This window comes from Bacillus rossius, chromosome 1, assembly GCF_032445375.1.
Source record: "Bacillus rossius redtenbacheri isolate Brsri chromosome 1, Brsri_v3, whole genome shotgun sequence".
NCBI lineage: Eukaryota > Metazoa > Arthropoda > Insecta > Phasmatodea > Bacillidae > Bacillus > Bacillus rossius.
This window is the reverse complement of record NC_086330.1, coordinates 363,672,871-363,687,916: the sequence shown is the minus strand read 5'-3', so window position 1 is coordinate 363,687,916 and position 15,046 is coordinate 363,672,871. Positions and strand designations below refer to the sequence as shown.

Here is a 15,046-nt window from a genome sequence, read left to right as displayed (position 1 = left end):
GTTATGTGTCAATTTTCAGACCTGTGCGAATATCCAAATTTTAATTATAAAAACAACAATTTATTATTCACGTTCAATACCAAAAGCTTACACTTCAAAATTAACAAGTATTAGTTTCTATTCAAAGTGTAGTGAAACTGTTCTATGCCCTGTACCTTGATCACCACCACCATACAAATGCTATTTACATGAAATTTATGGAACAAGTACACTTAAAAAAGAATTCTAGAAGCAAGAAATTACATTCACAAACAGTTTTCATTCTGTGATTATTTCACTCATCTCAGTACTTACCCCTATCTTCAGCTAACTTCCCTTCAGAATAGCAAGGAAAGAAAACAACATAAAATAAGTCGCTGTAAACTAACAAAACTGTCAGTTGATTTAAACACTTGGGAAATGTCTTAATAAACCTCCTTGTCAAACTGCATGTACGTGCATCAACTAAGGAATGGAGCAGGCCGGTATTTCTTATTATTCAACATATGTTTGGAATACACCACCTACAGTACAAGCAGAATGCAAGTATGTTTGGAATGCACCATCCACAGCACATGCAGAATGGCCAGTATGTCTGGAATGCACGTACCGAAGGGATCGCTGTGCGTGAGGAGCTGCACGTTGTGTTCCTTGGTGAAGTCCTGCAGTGCCGGCGGCACCACGCAGCAGGTCGCCAGGTTTATCTGCACAATGCTGGGCTTCACCTGCAACACACCACCACCGTGCATCCCGACTGAAACACCAGCTACAGTCAAGTCTCGCCAATCCCCACTAGGTGGGAAAGGACCTTGTCCGGACAACAAAAAAATCCGGATTAGACGCAATTTGCCTTAAAATGTACATACAAAAGTAAACTATATACTAAATCAATGTTTAGTTTTCATAAATACAATTTTTCTTAAAGCTTAATTTTAGTTTTAATACTACTATATACAGACATTAAGTTTTTAACCTATGAACTGATGTAAGATTAACAAAACAAATCACCTTTGTGATTAAATCTTGTCCAGATTAACAACATGTCTGGATAGGCGGGCCTACTGTATCTGCAAAGTACAAGTCACCTAACATCTGTACAATTGTGTGAAATAACACTGATATTAATCCATCTAGTACATGGAAACCAAACATGAAATAAATTTAGAATTCAATTACCTATTAAAATAATATACAAGCAAAAGCAAAGAAATTTACATCTTAAAGAAACATTTTTGAATTTTTGAAATTAAAATTTTTTTTCACATGTTTAGGATGCAAACATTTTCCTTTTATGTTAGACATGTCTCCTGCAATGACAAGCATGTCTTTAATAGCTTATCAGTTATCATAAATAAATAATGTAGTCAATGTCCACTACAAAGGTGCTAGTGCTCAAAATTTCATATCTCCATTTCTCAGATTTTTTCTTTTAATAATATGAAATCTTTAGAATACTAAAGATTTTATAGTATTCAAAGTTTTGACTATCTCAGCCCTACAAATAATTTTCAAATGTAAAGTGTAGTTTTTCAGGTGTTTCATTGTTTTACATGCCATTTGATAATCAGTATGAGTAATCTGCTTATCAAGATATGCAATCAGAAGCCGCTTTAAATGATATTTGTACACCCCTCAAAACCATTCATGATGTAGAATTTATTTTTACAACACTGCTGATTTGAGCGCAAAATGTCAAAATACATTAATTTACCTTAAACACTGTTCACTGTAGCATAAATTGTTAATTTTAACTTTGTCTTGAAAAGCAAACTGAAAACACGAAATATGAAATTAAAAAACCTGTAAATGATCACTGATACTCTGCAGATATAGTGAGGATATATTACAATGTCTAGATAATCATCATTTACATATCCAAATATCCAGTTGCTTAGAAGCAGTGTCATTTCACATTCAATGGTACAAAAGTTTATAGTAAATAAAATTAATTTCATACGAAAGAAATTAAAATTATAATTTTTAACCACGTATGTCTATGCACTTGACATCATTTCTTCCAGTGCAATGATCGCTTGGTATCAATCTCAAGCCTACCGTGAACACGTAACTTATTCCACTATATGCCTTTCTGTAAACCTCAGCTTACAAAATTTCAAATGCACCCTACACCATTTTGCTGTTAAATCCCATCATGACAGATGAAAGTACTTAAGACATGTAGACACGTGATAAAGTTTGGGAAGAAGAATCCCAGCAATTGTGCCGCGTAATACTGAGTGCAACTTCACCCAAACGTACCTAAAGAATGTTGTACAGGAAGAAAAAAATAATCAGCAACACTTCTTGACCTTTAAACGCAATTTTTGTGATAAAAAAATCATGGAGGCAAATGTCTGCCACTGATTTTAAATTTACCACTTAGCGAAACAAAAACATAATAATTTACAACATTTGTTCTTTGTTTCAACGAATTTCTTCCGAAGGACCATAAATATAATAAGTCTGATTTAGTGAATACAACTATGACAACGAAACAAAAGCCATGTACAAATCAAACGAACGGTATGCATGCGGCCCGCCATCTTTCCGAACTGTTTATTCATAGAGACCGGAAAAATTCGCGGGTTCATTTATGATATGCTAGAATCTGAACACCTGTACCTTTATATTGCTTCTGTGATCGACTCACAGTTTATCTGAAGGACTTTCAGCCAATTAAAATACCTTCAACCAAAAAAGTATCGAATAGCAAGCGTCCCAGTTGAGTTGACAGGTGTCACGAAGCAATAGCCAATGAGCAGGTGGCATTTGCCCGAGTGTGTAGGGGATTGTGGAGTCTATCCTAGAGGTCATCCAAAGCGCGAATTTTTCCAGTCTCTATTTATACGACACGCAAACGGGGCACAAGTAACACTTCACACAACGAAGAAGTAAGTCGCAAAGTCCGAACAATATGATATATTTAATTTTAAACACCGCACGTTCCCGAAACGCGCCACGTTAAAGAGTTGAAACGGTGCAGCGTCACCTGGGCCCAGTGGTAGAGCGAGATGAAGACGTCGGTGTCCACGTCGCTGACGCCGATGCTGCCCAGCCTCTGCAGCTGCACGCTGCTCTCCAGGACTCGCCACAGCTCCTGCAGCGCGGGCAGCAGCGCGTCGGGCTCCGACTGGCTGGGGTAGGCCAGCACCAGCGAGTCCACGAAGCCGACCCCCAGCGCGGCAAACACTGCAACCAGGCGCGTCAGACCATCTAGAACCGTCCAGGGTGCGTCATTACAGTTACAGCCTGAAGTACCTACGCACTCTGTTCAATTCATAATAGACATTACAGCACTTATAGGTTAATCTCTAATTATTGACTATCTTGATAAATTCCTTTGATAAATCAAATTAGTACTACAAAATGCTTCTTTTTTCAAAACAATTAAAGAAATTTAAAAAATATATATTTATATATGAATCTGAAATGTGTGTATGTGTGTATATATATAAATTTAAAAAAAAATAATATGCAATAAAAAATAAAGAAACAAATAAAATATTTTTATTATATTAATTTAATATTCATTGTAAATAATATTTATATTCTAAATACTGATCATTATTGAGATTTACAAGTATAAGTGTTCTATTTCATTTGCTTTGTTTTCTCTTTTCATATTCTATTTCTTACCATTTAGTAATTTCACAATCTTTGGTTGTTCTAGTTACTATTAAAAGTAACGTAGATGTGTTGTTTTTTGTCCTTGTGTGTCTGTCCTGTCTGTAATGCCTGCAAGTATGTGTAACCTGCTTGCAGGTGTTGCCCGCCTGCCGGCAGTGCTGTGCCTGCAATCAGTGGCGGTTATTGCATTAGAGCACACTCGCACGTGAACCCCCTCGCCTCATTTAAATAGGCGCCTACTGTAATACTTAAATATCATACACATCGAATAATAAATAAATGCAACCCATTTGGTCTTATAACAATTAGCAATATTTTCCAAACCCGCCGCTATAGAGTAAGCGCAGCTATGCTGGGATCGCACGTGCGATGGTGGCTAGGCGGGCGACGGCGCGCCGCTCGGCTCGGAGCGAGGTGGTGGGGGTAGCTCCCCATAAGCCAGCCTAGGAGCACAGTCCAGGCGTGTGCTACACTATCCTGTGCGCGGCGCAACATTTCTTGTCCTGTTTCTCCCATTTTTGCTCGCTCTTCGAGAATGATGACGACGCTGTTTGTCATGTGTTATTGTTATACTTTAGTGCGTTTAGTTCGACGTTTAAAAAGTTTGTTTTAACTACTAAGTTAAGTTACTCGTTATGGCCTTGAGTAAGTTAACATAAAAACACTGGTTTTCTCTAATTTGTCATTGGAAAGGAAAATCTAAATACAACAAGCAGGCAGACCAATGCCTAAACTTACTATAGTGCAAGTGACTAAGTCAAAAAATAGGGAGTTCAGGAGAGAATTTAAGCAGGACATTTACGAGAAAAACTCGTGGATCTGTGGATGCGAAGAAACCAACCGGCTCTATTGTTTTCCCTGCCTGCTCTTCGCGAAACGAAATGGTGAATCTAGTTCTGTACGTTTTGGCATCTCAGATTTTTCTCACTTAAGTAAAAAAAAAAAGAAGCATGAGAGTGCAGAAACACATTTGAATTCCGTCCGGGAGTTTCATCTTTTGGGGAAATTAAACATTCGCCAACAACTTGATTGTGCCTACCGTTTGAACTTTAAACAACATAACGAGCAAGTTACAAAAAATCGTTATGTCTTGTCTAAAATTATAGATTGTATAAACATTTGCGGGGCGTTTGAACTCGCGCTGCGAGGTCACGAGACACAAGAATCTGCTAATCCTGGAATTTTTAGAGGGTTAGTTAATTTTTCAGCAGAGTTAGACAAATCTTTGAAAGAACACCTTGCAATTGCAACTGTTTTTAAAGGGACTTGTAAAGAAATCCATAACGATTTGCTAGCTTGTATGCTTAAAGTCTGCCAAGAATACATCAAAAAAGAAATTTCATGTGCAAGTTTTGTTTCAGTGATTGCAGACGAAACTACAGACATATCATCTTTATTCCAATTGGTTATAGTTTTTCGCTATGTGTTACCTAACGGGCAAGCAGTATAACGATTCTGGCAGTTTGTAAATCCTCCAGGACATGATGCTGCATCAATCGCAGAATGTATTAGCATATTTTTGGAAAGTATTGTTGACAAACCCGAGAAATTGATATCACAGAGTTATGATGGGGCTAGTGTAATGAGTGGGCATCACAATGGTGTTCAGGCCATTATTCAACAAAATTATATATATGCGCATTACGTGCATTGCTATGCGCATCAGATGAATTAAATTGTGGCACAATATACAAGCCAAAACTAACAAGTCCATGTATTCTTTTCCAATTTGAGTGATATAACTAACTTCTTTAGCCACTCACACAGAGAATTGCTGTTCTTGATGGCGTTGTTGGCAGGAGAATTTCTCGTGCTTCTTCTACAAGATGGAATTTTAAGAGTTTAGAAAACAACTGATTGAATGCATGAAGAAAATTGAGTCGTCATGCAAGCAGTCAACAACAATCAATCAGTCGGGAGCTATTCGGCGTATGTTGAATGATCCAGTGTTTGTATTTTGGCTGACAGTTTTTCACAATATAATGCCGCACGTAGACATTTTGTTTAATCAGTTACAAAAAAGGAGCATCGATGCCGATAGTCAGGAAACATGTTGACAGTTTTTGACTTTCATTTGAGAAAGAAAGATAGAATATGGATAAAGTGAGAATGCGAACTGAAATGTTGGTGCCAGAGCAGCATTCTAAAAAAAAAAAAAGTGGAAGATGTTCATGTAAATAGAACTGTTGCAGCCAAGGAAGTATGTGATGTGATTACTAATCAAGTAAAGGAGAGGTTTTCTTTCACAACATATTATTCTGCGGTATGCCTTTTTGATCACGTCCGTACCACCCGCTTCAAAGGGAGGGTAGGAGGGGGGGGGGGATCGGCGATTCTTTATAAAAAGAGCCTAATGCCGTGAACCCCCATTTTCAAAAGGCACCAGCCGCCACTGCCTGCAATCATCCTTTATATAGGTATTTGATTTGTCCGTATGTGTATGCATTTGTTTGATTGTTTTTATGTTGTGCCCACCTTAAAAGTTTCCCAACTGTGGGTGGGCATGGTACAAATAAATAAATAAATATCAATAAATAAATTAGGAATTTACAGCTCTGTTTATTAACACATTTCAATAGGCTCCTTCACTCAAAAATACAAGAATAAGTACACTTATTATATGTTTCATTTTATTTTTTATCACAATGTTTGTTTTTTGTAATATTTAACTTAATTATCATAACATATTTCTCAGAAATTCATTTATAGTGAGCCTATAATTATTTGTAGGATCTTAAACACGCCCCGACTTCAAAATGTTTGAGAGTCACCGGGTTGGACGAACGAATGAAGGACTCAACATCACGCCAACACCATGGTCCTTACAGGGACGCATGGGAAGTGACGTGCCGATGATGGAGCACTGTCAGAATGCATTAGCGAGGTCTGCGGCCGTCATGTTTCTCACTTTCGGAAAATACAGTTTTGAACCCGCCTTGGCAGGAGGCGAGTGATCAAACTACTCAACCAGTCTGACCATCTCGATTATGGTTTTCCACAGATTCACGACAACACTCCAGGTAGTTTCCGGGATGGTTGCTTGCTAAAGACTGTGACCAAGTCCTTTACTCTATATCCCTGGCCTGTGTTGTCGTGAGCTACCATCGCCGAAGTCGCTGCTGAGATGTCAGGCCCTAAAAAAAGTGGAATACCACAATGAACCTCCCAGGAATCTTGCATGCCGGCAGGGAGGGAGCAGAATCAACCCCGTTACCACAGCTGGGATGCCCGAAAGCAAATAGGGAACGCAAAACTCTGTGCCTGGCAAATGGCCACTTGCACCATTAAAGTTCAAGCATGATTTTGTTTCAAAAACCAGTTTGATAGTGTTCGACACCTTTGCAAGGGTTATGCCAGGGTTATGTCTATGTTCTCAAGTACTTAGTCAGGGACCAACTGATAATATTAAATGTGTTGATAGGGCCTTAACTATCAAATTCTTTATTATTTATAATAAATATATCTGACCTTGTAAGACTCGAAAGTACTTAGACTCGTTCTGGTGTATTTATATGATAAGAACAAAAGAACGAATCATTTAGTTTAATTAGTGGGCGCCAACAACTTCTACGAAGTTGTAATACTGAATAAACATTACAATTACTTATATTTTAATTAATTTGTACTACACACCATTAATTAAAATTTCTTTTATTGTTGTCCGGACTATTCAGAGGGTAGAGTTGGGTATGTCGTGGAAAAATTCGTAAAACCTTGGATTAGCTTATATACAACGATTTTATGAACTTTAACTCAAGTTGTCCATAACTTTAGCAATCTGGTAGTGTGTAAAGATTTAGTAAGGGATTTAAAGTGATATTAATTATTCCCGAGTGTCAGTTTTGCAAGCTAGTAAATGTAGTGACATTCCTTAATCATTATATAACCGACCTGTTATTATAGTTCCGTGGTAACGAACTATGCGTTACTATGTTTGTCTTCTTTCAACCAGGACCTCAGCAATGAATCTTCTGCGTCTTCATCCTTGGCACGCCCATTCGCTGTCTTGTATCTTCGTCCTGGGAACGCCTAGTAGCAATTAGTCGTCTTCGTCCTGGGAACGCCTATCGTTGATCGTCTTCGTCCTGGGAACGCCTCTCGTCGTTTCCGTATGGTCTCGTACAGTTGATTATTACAAATATTTCTTTCTTCGTCCTGGGAACGCCTTAATATGATTTCAGCTCTTCGTAGTTTATACTCGTAGTCTTCTTCCTGGGATCGCCTTGTAGTAATTAAATCTTCTTATAAATAATAATTATTCTTTAGTTCAATATATATCTTCAAATTATTAATATTATTCCAGTTTACTATCATTTCTTATAATTCTTCAAAATATTTCAATATTTATAAGTTCAATTTCTGCAGTCATAAAATGTCATGTCTTTCCTATTCGAAGTTACTATATCCATTCCTATTCGTTTTCTCAATTCCTTCCAAACAAACTTTTATTAGCTAGCAATAATTTTTGTTAAATCTTTTCCACCAATACCAGATTGTTTTACAAATATTCGTCATATAATATTACATGTGAACTGTGAAAAACCCATTCTTATTCGTTAAACAAAATATATCATTACTTGAGCAAAGAAGTTTTACATTCAAAGATATAAATACAAATTACTGATTTATGGTTCATAGAGAAATAAAATGTGTACTGAAGTGAAATTATAAATATGCTACATTAATTTTGTTCATCCATCTTGTTAGATGAAATTGACAAGTTCAACCTTTATAGTGTATAAATATAAATGTTGACATTTTTCTTGTCAGAGTCATTTACAATAAAGTACTTAGAAAACATACAGATTAGAAAAACACTCAACGAGCATATACATTATTTACATTTCCAAGTACTTTTGTTAATGCTCAGAACTCTAACGTATATGGCTGCTGTGCATCACGTGTGACGTCACACTAAAATGCATATGAAAAATCCACAATTTTTGTTTTTTATTTCTTAGTTAAGAAAATAATTGATATTGAAATTTAATGAATGGAAAACATCTGGTAGGATCTGAAAACCGAAGTACTTTGTAATGAATGACTGAATTAATTAACAAATCGAGGCTTCCAAGTCTCGTCGACATCCAGGTCATTAGAGATGACGAGATGAAAAGGGAGCACTATGGAATGAATAGATGGGGAAAATGAAAGTATCCTGAAAAAAACCCACCGGGGCTCATGGCATAGTGCTTCCTCCATGTTTCCCCACTCGTGAAGAGTCCTGGTTCCACCCCGCTGAGAATCGAACCCGGGTCATCTAGGTGACTTTTTAATGAGATTCCACTGAATAACCACTACTCTTGCAATTGAATGTTATTTAGGATTATTATGTTTTCAGAAACATTCAAAATTCAAGGACATTTCAAGGTCTTGAAACTATACACTGGCAAATGAAGGCCTTTCAAGGTCTGCAAGTTCCTGAAGCGCGACGCGCGTCGGAACAAGACATTCCGGAGTGAAACCACGGTGCGGAAGTGACTGCGACGAGAGACGAGATGATCCATCTACGCCGTCCCTTCAAATATGTAAACAAATATAATTAATAAAGAATGATAAATATTTCAATTACTTAAACATTCATTATATTAATTTTACAAACAAGTTTTTTAAAGCACATCAAATGTTATTATTAGGTTAAGTTATTTCTGTCAGTTGAAATCGTACCTATACCTAGCTGTAATAACATTATGAAAATGTATTTTTGTTCGAATGTGCATGTAAAATTGAGATGCAATTTTTAAATAATATATGAAATATAATTTTGGCCTTTTAACTTTCATGCTTTAATTGATTTGTGAAATCATGTTTTCAAAACATTGGTAGTAATTAAATATGTTATAGATGAATGAGATATTTAACTCATAAAGATGTCCATGCATTTAGTATTAATCTTTGTGAAATAAATAGAAAGGGCCTTTGCAATACAGTAGAATCCTGCCGATACGACCCCTCTCTGATGCGTCCATTCCGTTTATACGACCGTTTTTAGAGAAACAGTGAAAAATTTGAGCAGAGAAAGTCGAAAATTTGAGTCAAATCGGCTGAAAAACAAGTCTGTTACATTTTGTTGGGCGTTATAAGTTCACGTTTCACGTTTATCTTGGCGAGCGCTGTACTGTAAGCAGGCAGGCATACAAAAGACGGTCAAAAATAGATACCACCCCTCTAGACTGTCCACGCCAGCCAATACCGGCAAACTGCGCGCATCACCTGATAGCATCTACACGCGCGTCTATTGCCGTCCCGGTCCCGTGCCTTTATCTTGCGACTCGTTAGTGTGATCTTGCTCACTTGTGGATACGCTACTCTCGTTTGTTGATTCGGATTTCTCTTGGTTTTTATTAGTGATTGTTGACGACAAGGGCGCCCATATGATAATTTGTAGGGGGGGGCCAGACTTAGGGGTATGAAGTATTTTTAATCTTTTGGAAGACTTAACTGCGGCTTGTTACTAGCCATAAAATAGTTCCAGTTCTGACCCTGTTAAAATTTTTTGTCCTGTTACTAAAATACTAGACCACAGTACTCATTCGCCATAAAAAAATCTTTATTGGCTACTTTATTAATTAAATATTAACTATTTTATTGAAACAAATGAATTTTTAGCAACAAAAATGCAGGAATACAGTCCTTATACTTTTACAGCGTCTCGGGTACACGGATATCAAGAATACAGTCCTTCAACTAATTGCTCTCTTTACCCCTAAATAAATGTCGCGTACAAATTAAATTAAAATAATTATAAAGTTGAAAACGTGTTGGTCAAAAGATTCAACTGTGGGAGAGAAACGATTTAAATATGTTATTACAGTCAGAAAACAGTTGTTTTTAAATGTAACACCTGAAATACGCTTATAATTATAGTCAAAAATTGTTTCACAATTAAATGAATATTACTATGTTTCGATATGAATCATAATTGCTTATCATTTAAAATTAGCACAGATGGATTCAGTAGTCGAGGACTATAAGTTTATTTAGTGATAGTAAAGCGCAGAAAAAATTAGTTTATTATTAAACTAGACAATTTAACCAAACAGTATTTAGAGGTTAAGGAATTAAGTGACACCAAAACCAATGAAAATAATCGAAAATTTCTAAATGCTGACATAACTCATAATCAGCTTTCCACAGAAGAGTTTAGTTCAGCGCAATTAATCTACACAAAACAACTGGACAATATGTCGACGCGTATTTTAAGAATATAAGAAGATCCACATCGCAGTATAATTTTTTTTCGTGTCGTGTGGTGCGGGCCCTCATTTGTGGTGCGGGCCCATAGGCTACAGCCTAGATAGCCTGCGCGTAAATACGGCCCTGATAAACCCTTAAATAACATGTTCAGTACTTAACTTCAGAATTAAGATACATTAGAACCTCGATTTTACGGAGCCCGGACTCAACGAAGCCGCGTTTTTACGAATACATTTTTCAGGAACCATCTAAAATTCGGAAATTTTGACACCAAAATATATTTAATAAAAATTTAAAAAAACACTATGAAAACATATAAAAATATTTATTTTTTATGCACAGCGTATTCATATTTTAAAGCTAATACAACAGCCATTTACCGTTAGTGAATATTGTATAAGTTATTGCGGCATCAAACTCAAAATCGAAAAGAAAAAATGGACTAGGTACACTTTATTTGTCGCAAAGTTTGAAATTTCTTCGATTGAAAAATTATGTGGAGGCCGTAAAAATATATATTTTACCGCAAATGAACTATACTCAACATTACTTACTCATTCCAACATTTCCAGCTCGTGAGCATAGCAACTGAGCTTGAAACCTTGTGAAGCGTGAGAGAAAGAAACGATATTGAGTAGCTACTTCCTCTCCTTTCCGCTAATATCCAACAACCCATGCCATTAGGCATTATCTTGACATGTGTCGCATTCATTACCTTCGCTGCATCGGTTTCCCAGTAAAAAACACTCAAAATTGGTGTAAGTGACAGCAAGTAGACGTGACGAGCGGATTTTCAACTAAGTTTTTTTTTAACTTACTATACAAACAAATAATTCCCTGTGGCTATCACAAATTCAAGGGCTTCTCGCACTAAAATGTACTGTGTTTTTAATGAATGTCTGTCGTTACAGAGCAGCGTTTTTCTTCACCAAATAAGCCTATGATTAGAGACAGTAAAAATTCGCGGATTCCTTTCGAGACAGGCTGGAATCCAAACTCATTTAGCTTAATGCTGCGTCAGTGATTGGACCGCAATTTACCTGAAGGACTCTAGGCCAATGGCAAAGACTCAACTAAAGAAGTATCGAATCATAAGAATCGCAATAAACAGGTGTCCCGAGTCGGTAGCCAATGACCAGGTGATAGTTGCCCGAGTACATAGAGAATCGTTGAGTCTATCCGAGTGGTCAATGAAACCGCGAATTTTTTCAGTCCCTACCTATGATCACTTTTATGAAACAGTACAGGTGTACACTGAACTGTGTGCTTGATCTCCTCGATTATGTTACTAAAAGTGCGTTCATTAATATTTTTCAAGCCTATCTGTTAAAGATTAACTGATAAATATGATAAGGTAAAGTCCATAAAAATGCAAGGCAGGGAATTCTTCCAGCTCATCAACCCAACCCTGGAAAGTCTCGTCTGTGTTCAGTTGTCTCTGGCAAGGAGTGAACAAGTTTGCAAACTCAAATATAAATTTATTTTAGTAGCACGCGTCTTACGAAAAGGAAAGATATCCAAGAAAGGCATGTCGGACAACCTACTGTCACCACACAAAAGTTAACATGATGCAATGCGTGGTGCAACTGTGTTTAGTCGCTGTGATGTCACTTTTATATCACTCGTGCAATGAGGCAAGTTGTGGAATGTTAAAAAAAAATAAGGGGAACGCAAGGGAGGGCAGAGGGCAGATGGCAGTCTTGTTTTTACTATTTAATATTATATATATTCCGTTCAATAAATTATAACATGTATCTTCACGGGGTGGGGTGTTTAAAATTTATGAAGATAACGATTTTACGAATGCAATCCAAGCGACCGTGAGCGTACGTAAAATCGAGATTCTAGTGTAAATTGCTTACGAGTCTACTGAAGGTAGCGGAATCCTTATCCCTTTAAACACTTTTGAAGGGAAAAAGTGGTTTTCCTCAAATTCAAAATTCCAACATAAATTTTACGTTGTATACTTTTCTGGACAATAATTCTTATTTGAGTAACTTTAAATGTGTTAGCTTACCTTAAAAATTGTGAATAATCTGAACGGATGTGACGAATGAGGAAATCTAAGAAACACTACATAATAACAAAGGTTTTTATCTTTACACTTTCACTGATTTATTTACACTTAAGTTATTTATACTGACTGAATACACTAAACTAAATCTAGACCAGATGCATAAAACTGTAGACCTAAAGACTATTGAAAAATCTCTGTTTTGAGATGTTATTTGTGAACATACACATTATGACGAAAAAGTAGCAAAACATTTCGCCGTCTACAAGCACGTGTCAACTGTCGCGTCGTCTAAACTCTGACTGTTCTAAATCTGTTGTGTTGTGTTATCGCGTGAGCTTGGGTAGGATTACGAAGGGGAATGACTCGCCACGGACGTTGCGCTTGAACAGCGTTTTCTCCCTGTACACAACACCTTATATCACAGCAGCAGAACTAATGCTTGAACTAACATAAAAAATGAAGTAGACATGTAAAAAACGATATACAATAATATCTTCGTGTTGAACCACTTCTACATAATACTGAATTTAAATAATTTTCTTTAAAGTAAAACACCTGACTACACTATTTTTTTTTCCTTCCCTGAAAGCTAGGGGGGGGCCACGGCCCCCCCCCCTGCCCCCGGGTATGGGCGCCCTTGGTTGACGACTTATTAAGCTTTGTTTCTTGGACACCGATTTGGTTACACTACTGGTTTGGTTTTGTGAATAATTGTTGACGACACACGCATTTGTTTTTGGATTTTGATTTGGTAACATTGTTGGCTTGATTCTATGAATGATCGATGACAACACAGGCAGTTTTACACAGATTTTGATTTGCTTACAATTTTGGCCTGATTTTGCAAAGCATTGTTGACGATTGTGACTCGTTTTTGAATTTACACGGACTCGTGGATTCATGAAAATGAGTGTAAAGTGAGCCAGTTTGTCGCTAATGAAAAAATATGAGATTATCCAGCAAGTGGATCCGAAGACAATTTCCAAGACGAAGATAGCGGAAGTGGTCAAGGTCGACCTTTACCGTCACACTCTCGCTAGCTAACGATGCTGCTGGTCGCCAGCCTCACACACTCACACACGCGTACGCACGGCGCATGCTCACTGCTCAGTCACAAAGTAGTGTTCAAGGCTGACCGAGATTGCCAGAGCCTGAAACGTTTGGACAATCATCCACCCGCGCCTGCCCGAAGTCAAATTTCACTGCCCGACCATGCCTAACTGACACGCAGGCCTAGTGCCTAAACAACTTACTGCCTGCCCAAGTCGGCAAACACATTTACTTTGCTACGTTTCATCGTCAGCCAGTGAATAAAATACAAATGTCTGTGTCGCCAGACAGTGGTGACTGGCGAGTAGATGCGTGAGCAGCCAGCAGCTCCGCTCTCCTTCCCCTCACTTACCCGCCCACACCCCTCCCCTCCTATAGGTACTTACTCTACTTCTCGCATTCCTGCACGTCAGCCGGACAGACCAGAGCGATAAGCGCCGCCAGACCACCCGTCACATACATACGTATTGCTATTGTGTCACAGGACGCAACCTTTCAAACGCCACACTAATACTGCCCGCAAGAGACATAATAAACCTTTAATAAAAAGTTATCATTTCAACACTAAATCACCTGATTTTTCTATACAAAGATGGCGAAAATGGACAAGTTGCACTGTGTTGAAATATTTTTTTTTCTCGGCAACGGGAGCTCCAATATTGCTTTCCAGGGTATCGTTTTTTTCGGGAGACATCGTGCTATTTAAATACTGTAATATGAATTTAAAAAGTTGGTATTTTTACATGATAGACTATTTGAATATGAAATCTATGCGAACAAAGGTGATTTTTTATGTATTTTGATTTATTGGGAGGGAGGGGGGGGGGGGGGGGGGGGTAAAAATTTGCCCAAATTCTCTATTGCGACCATTCCGTTTATAAGTCCATTTTTCCGGATAACGTGAGGGGTCGGATCAGCGGGATTCTACTGTACTTATAAATAATTGACTAACCCATAATTAGGAAGTAAAAATCATTGGTCTATAAAGGTTCGGGTTTTGTTTCAAACCAATGAAAAGGAAATAAAGATAGCCACACTAAGTGTAAATGGTTATATATAACTTTTATCACAACCAAAAACTAAAGCATTTAATTAAAAATTAGAGTATGAACTTATTTATTTTAAAACTATCACATAAAATTATATCTGAACATATTTATTCATAAAAACAATATA

General features: G+C 37.3%; 1 protein-coding gene and 1 long non-coding RNA gene across 6 annotated transcripts in view; both read right to left on the bottom strand.

Moving 5' to 3' along the window:
• The window catches only part of LOC134528340 (glutamate--cysteine ligase regulatory subunit-like), a 49,892-nt gene that overhangs the window by 5,119 nt on the left and 29,727 nt on the right, over nucleotides 1-15,046 (bottom strand). For all 5 annotated transcript variants that reach the window (XM_063361890.1, XM_063361888.1, XM_063361891.1 and 2 more), the window contains 2 exons: nucleotides 2,969-3,168; nucleotides 590-704 (listed from right to left, as the gene is read on the bottom strand). In XM_063361890.1, coding sequence (XP_063217960.1) covers nucleotides 590-704; nucleotides 2,969-3,168 — 315 coding nt within the window. The remainder of the gene's footprint in view (nucleotides 1-589; nucleotides 705-2,968; nucleotides 3,169-15,046) is intronic.
• Nucleotides 6,144-8,167, bottom strand: LOC134528345 (uncharacterized). The gene is made up of 2 exons (XR_010074386.1): nucleotides 7,498-8,167; nucleotides 6,144-6,740 (listed from the first exon to the last, which is right to left on the bottom strand). It is a non-coding gene; the product is annotated as an uncharacterized LOC134528345 (long non-coding RNA).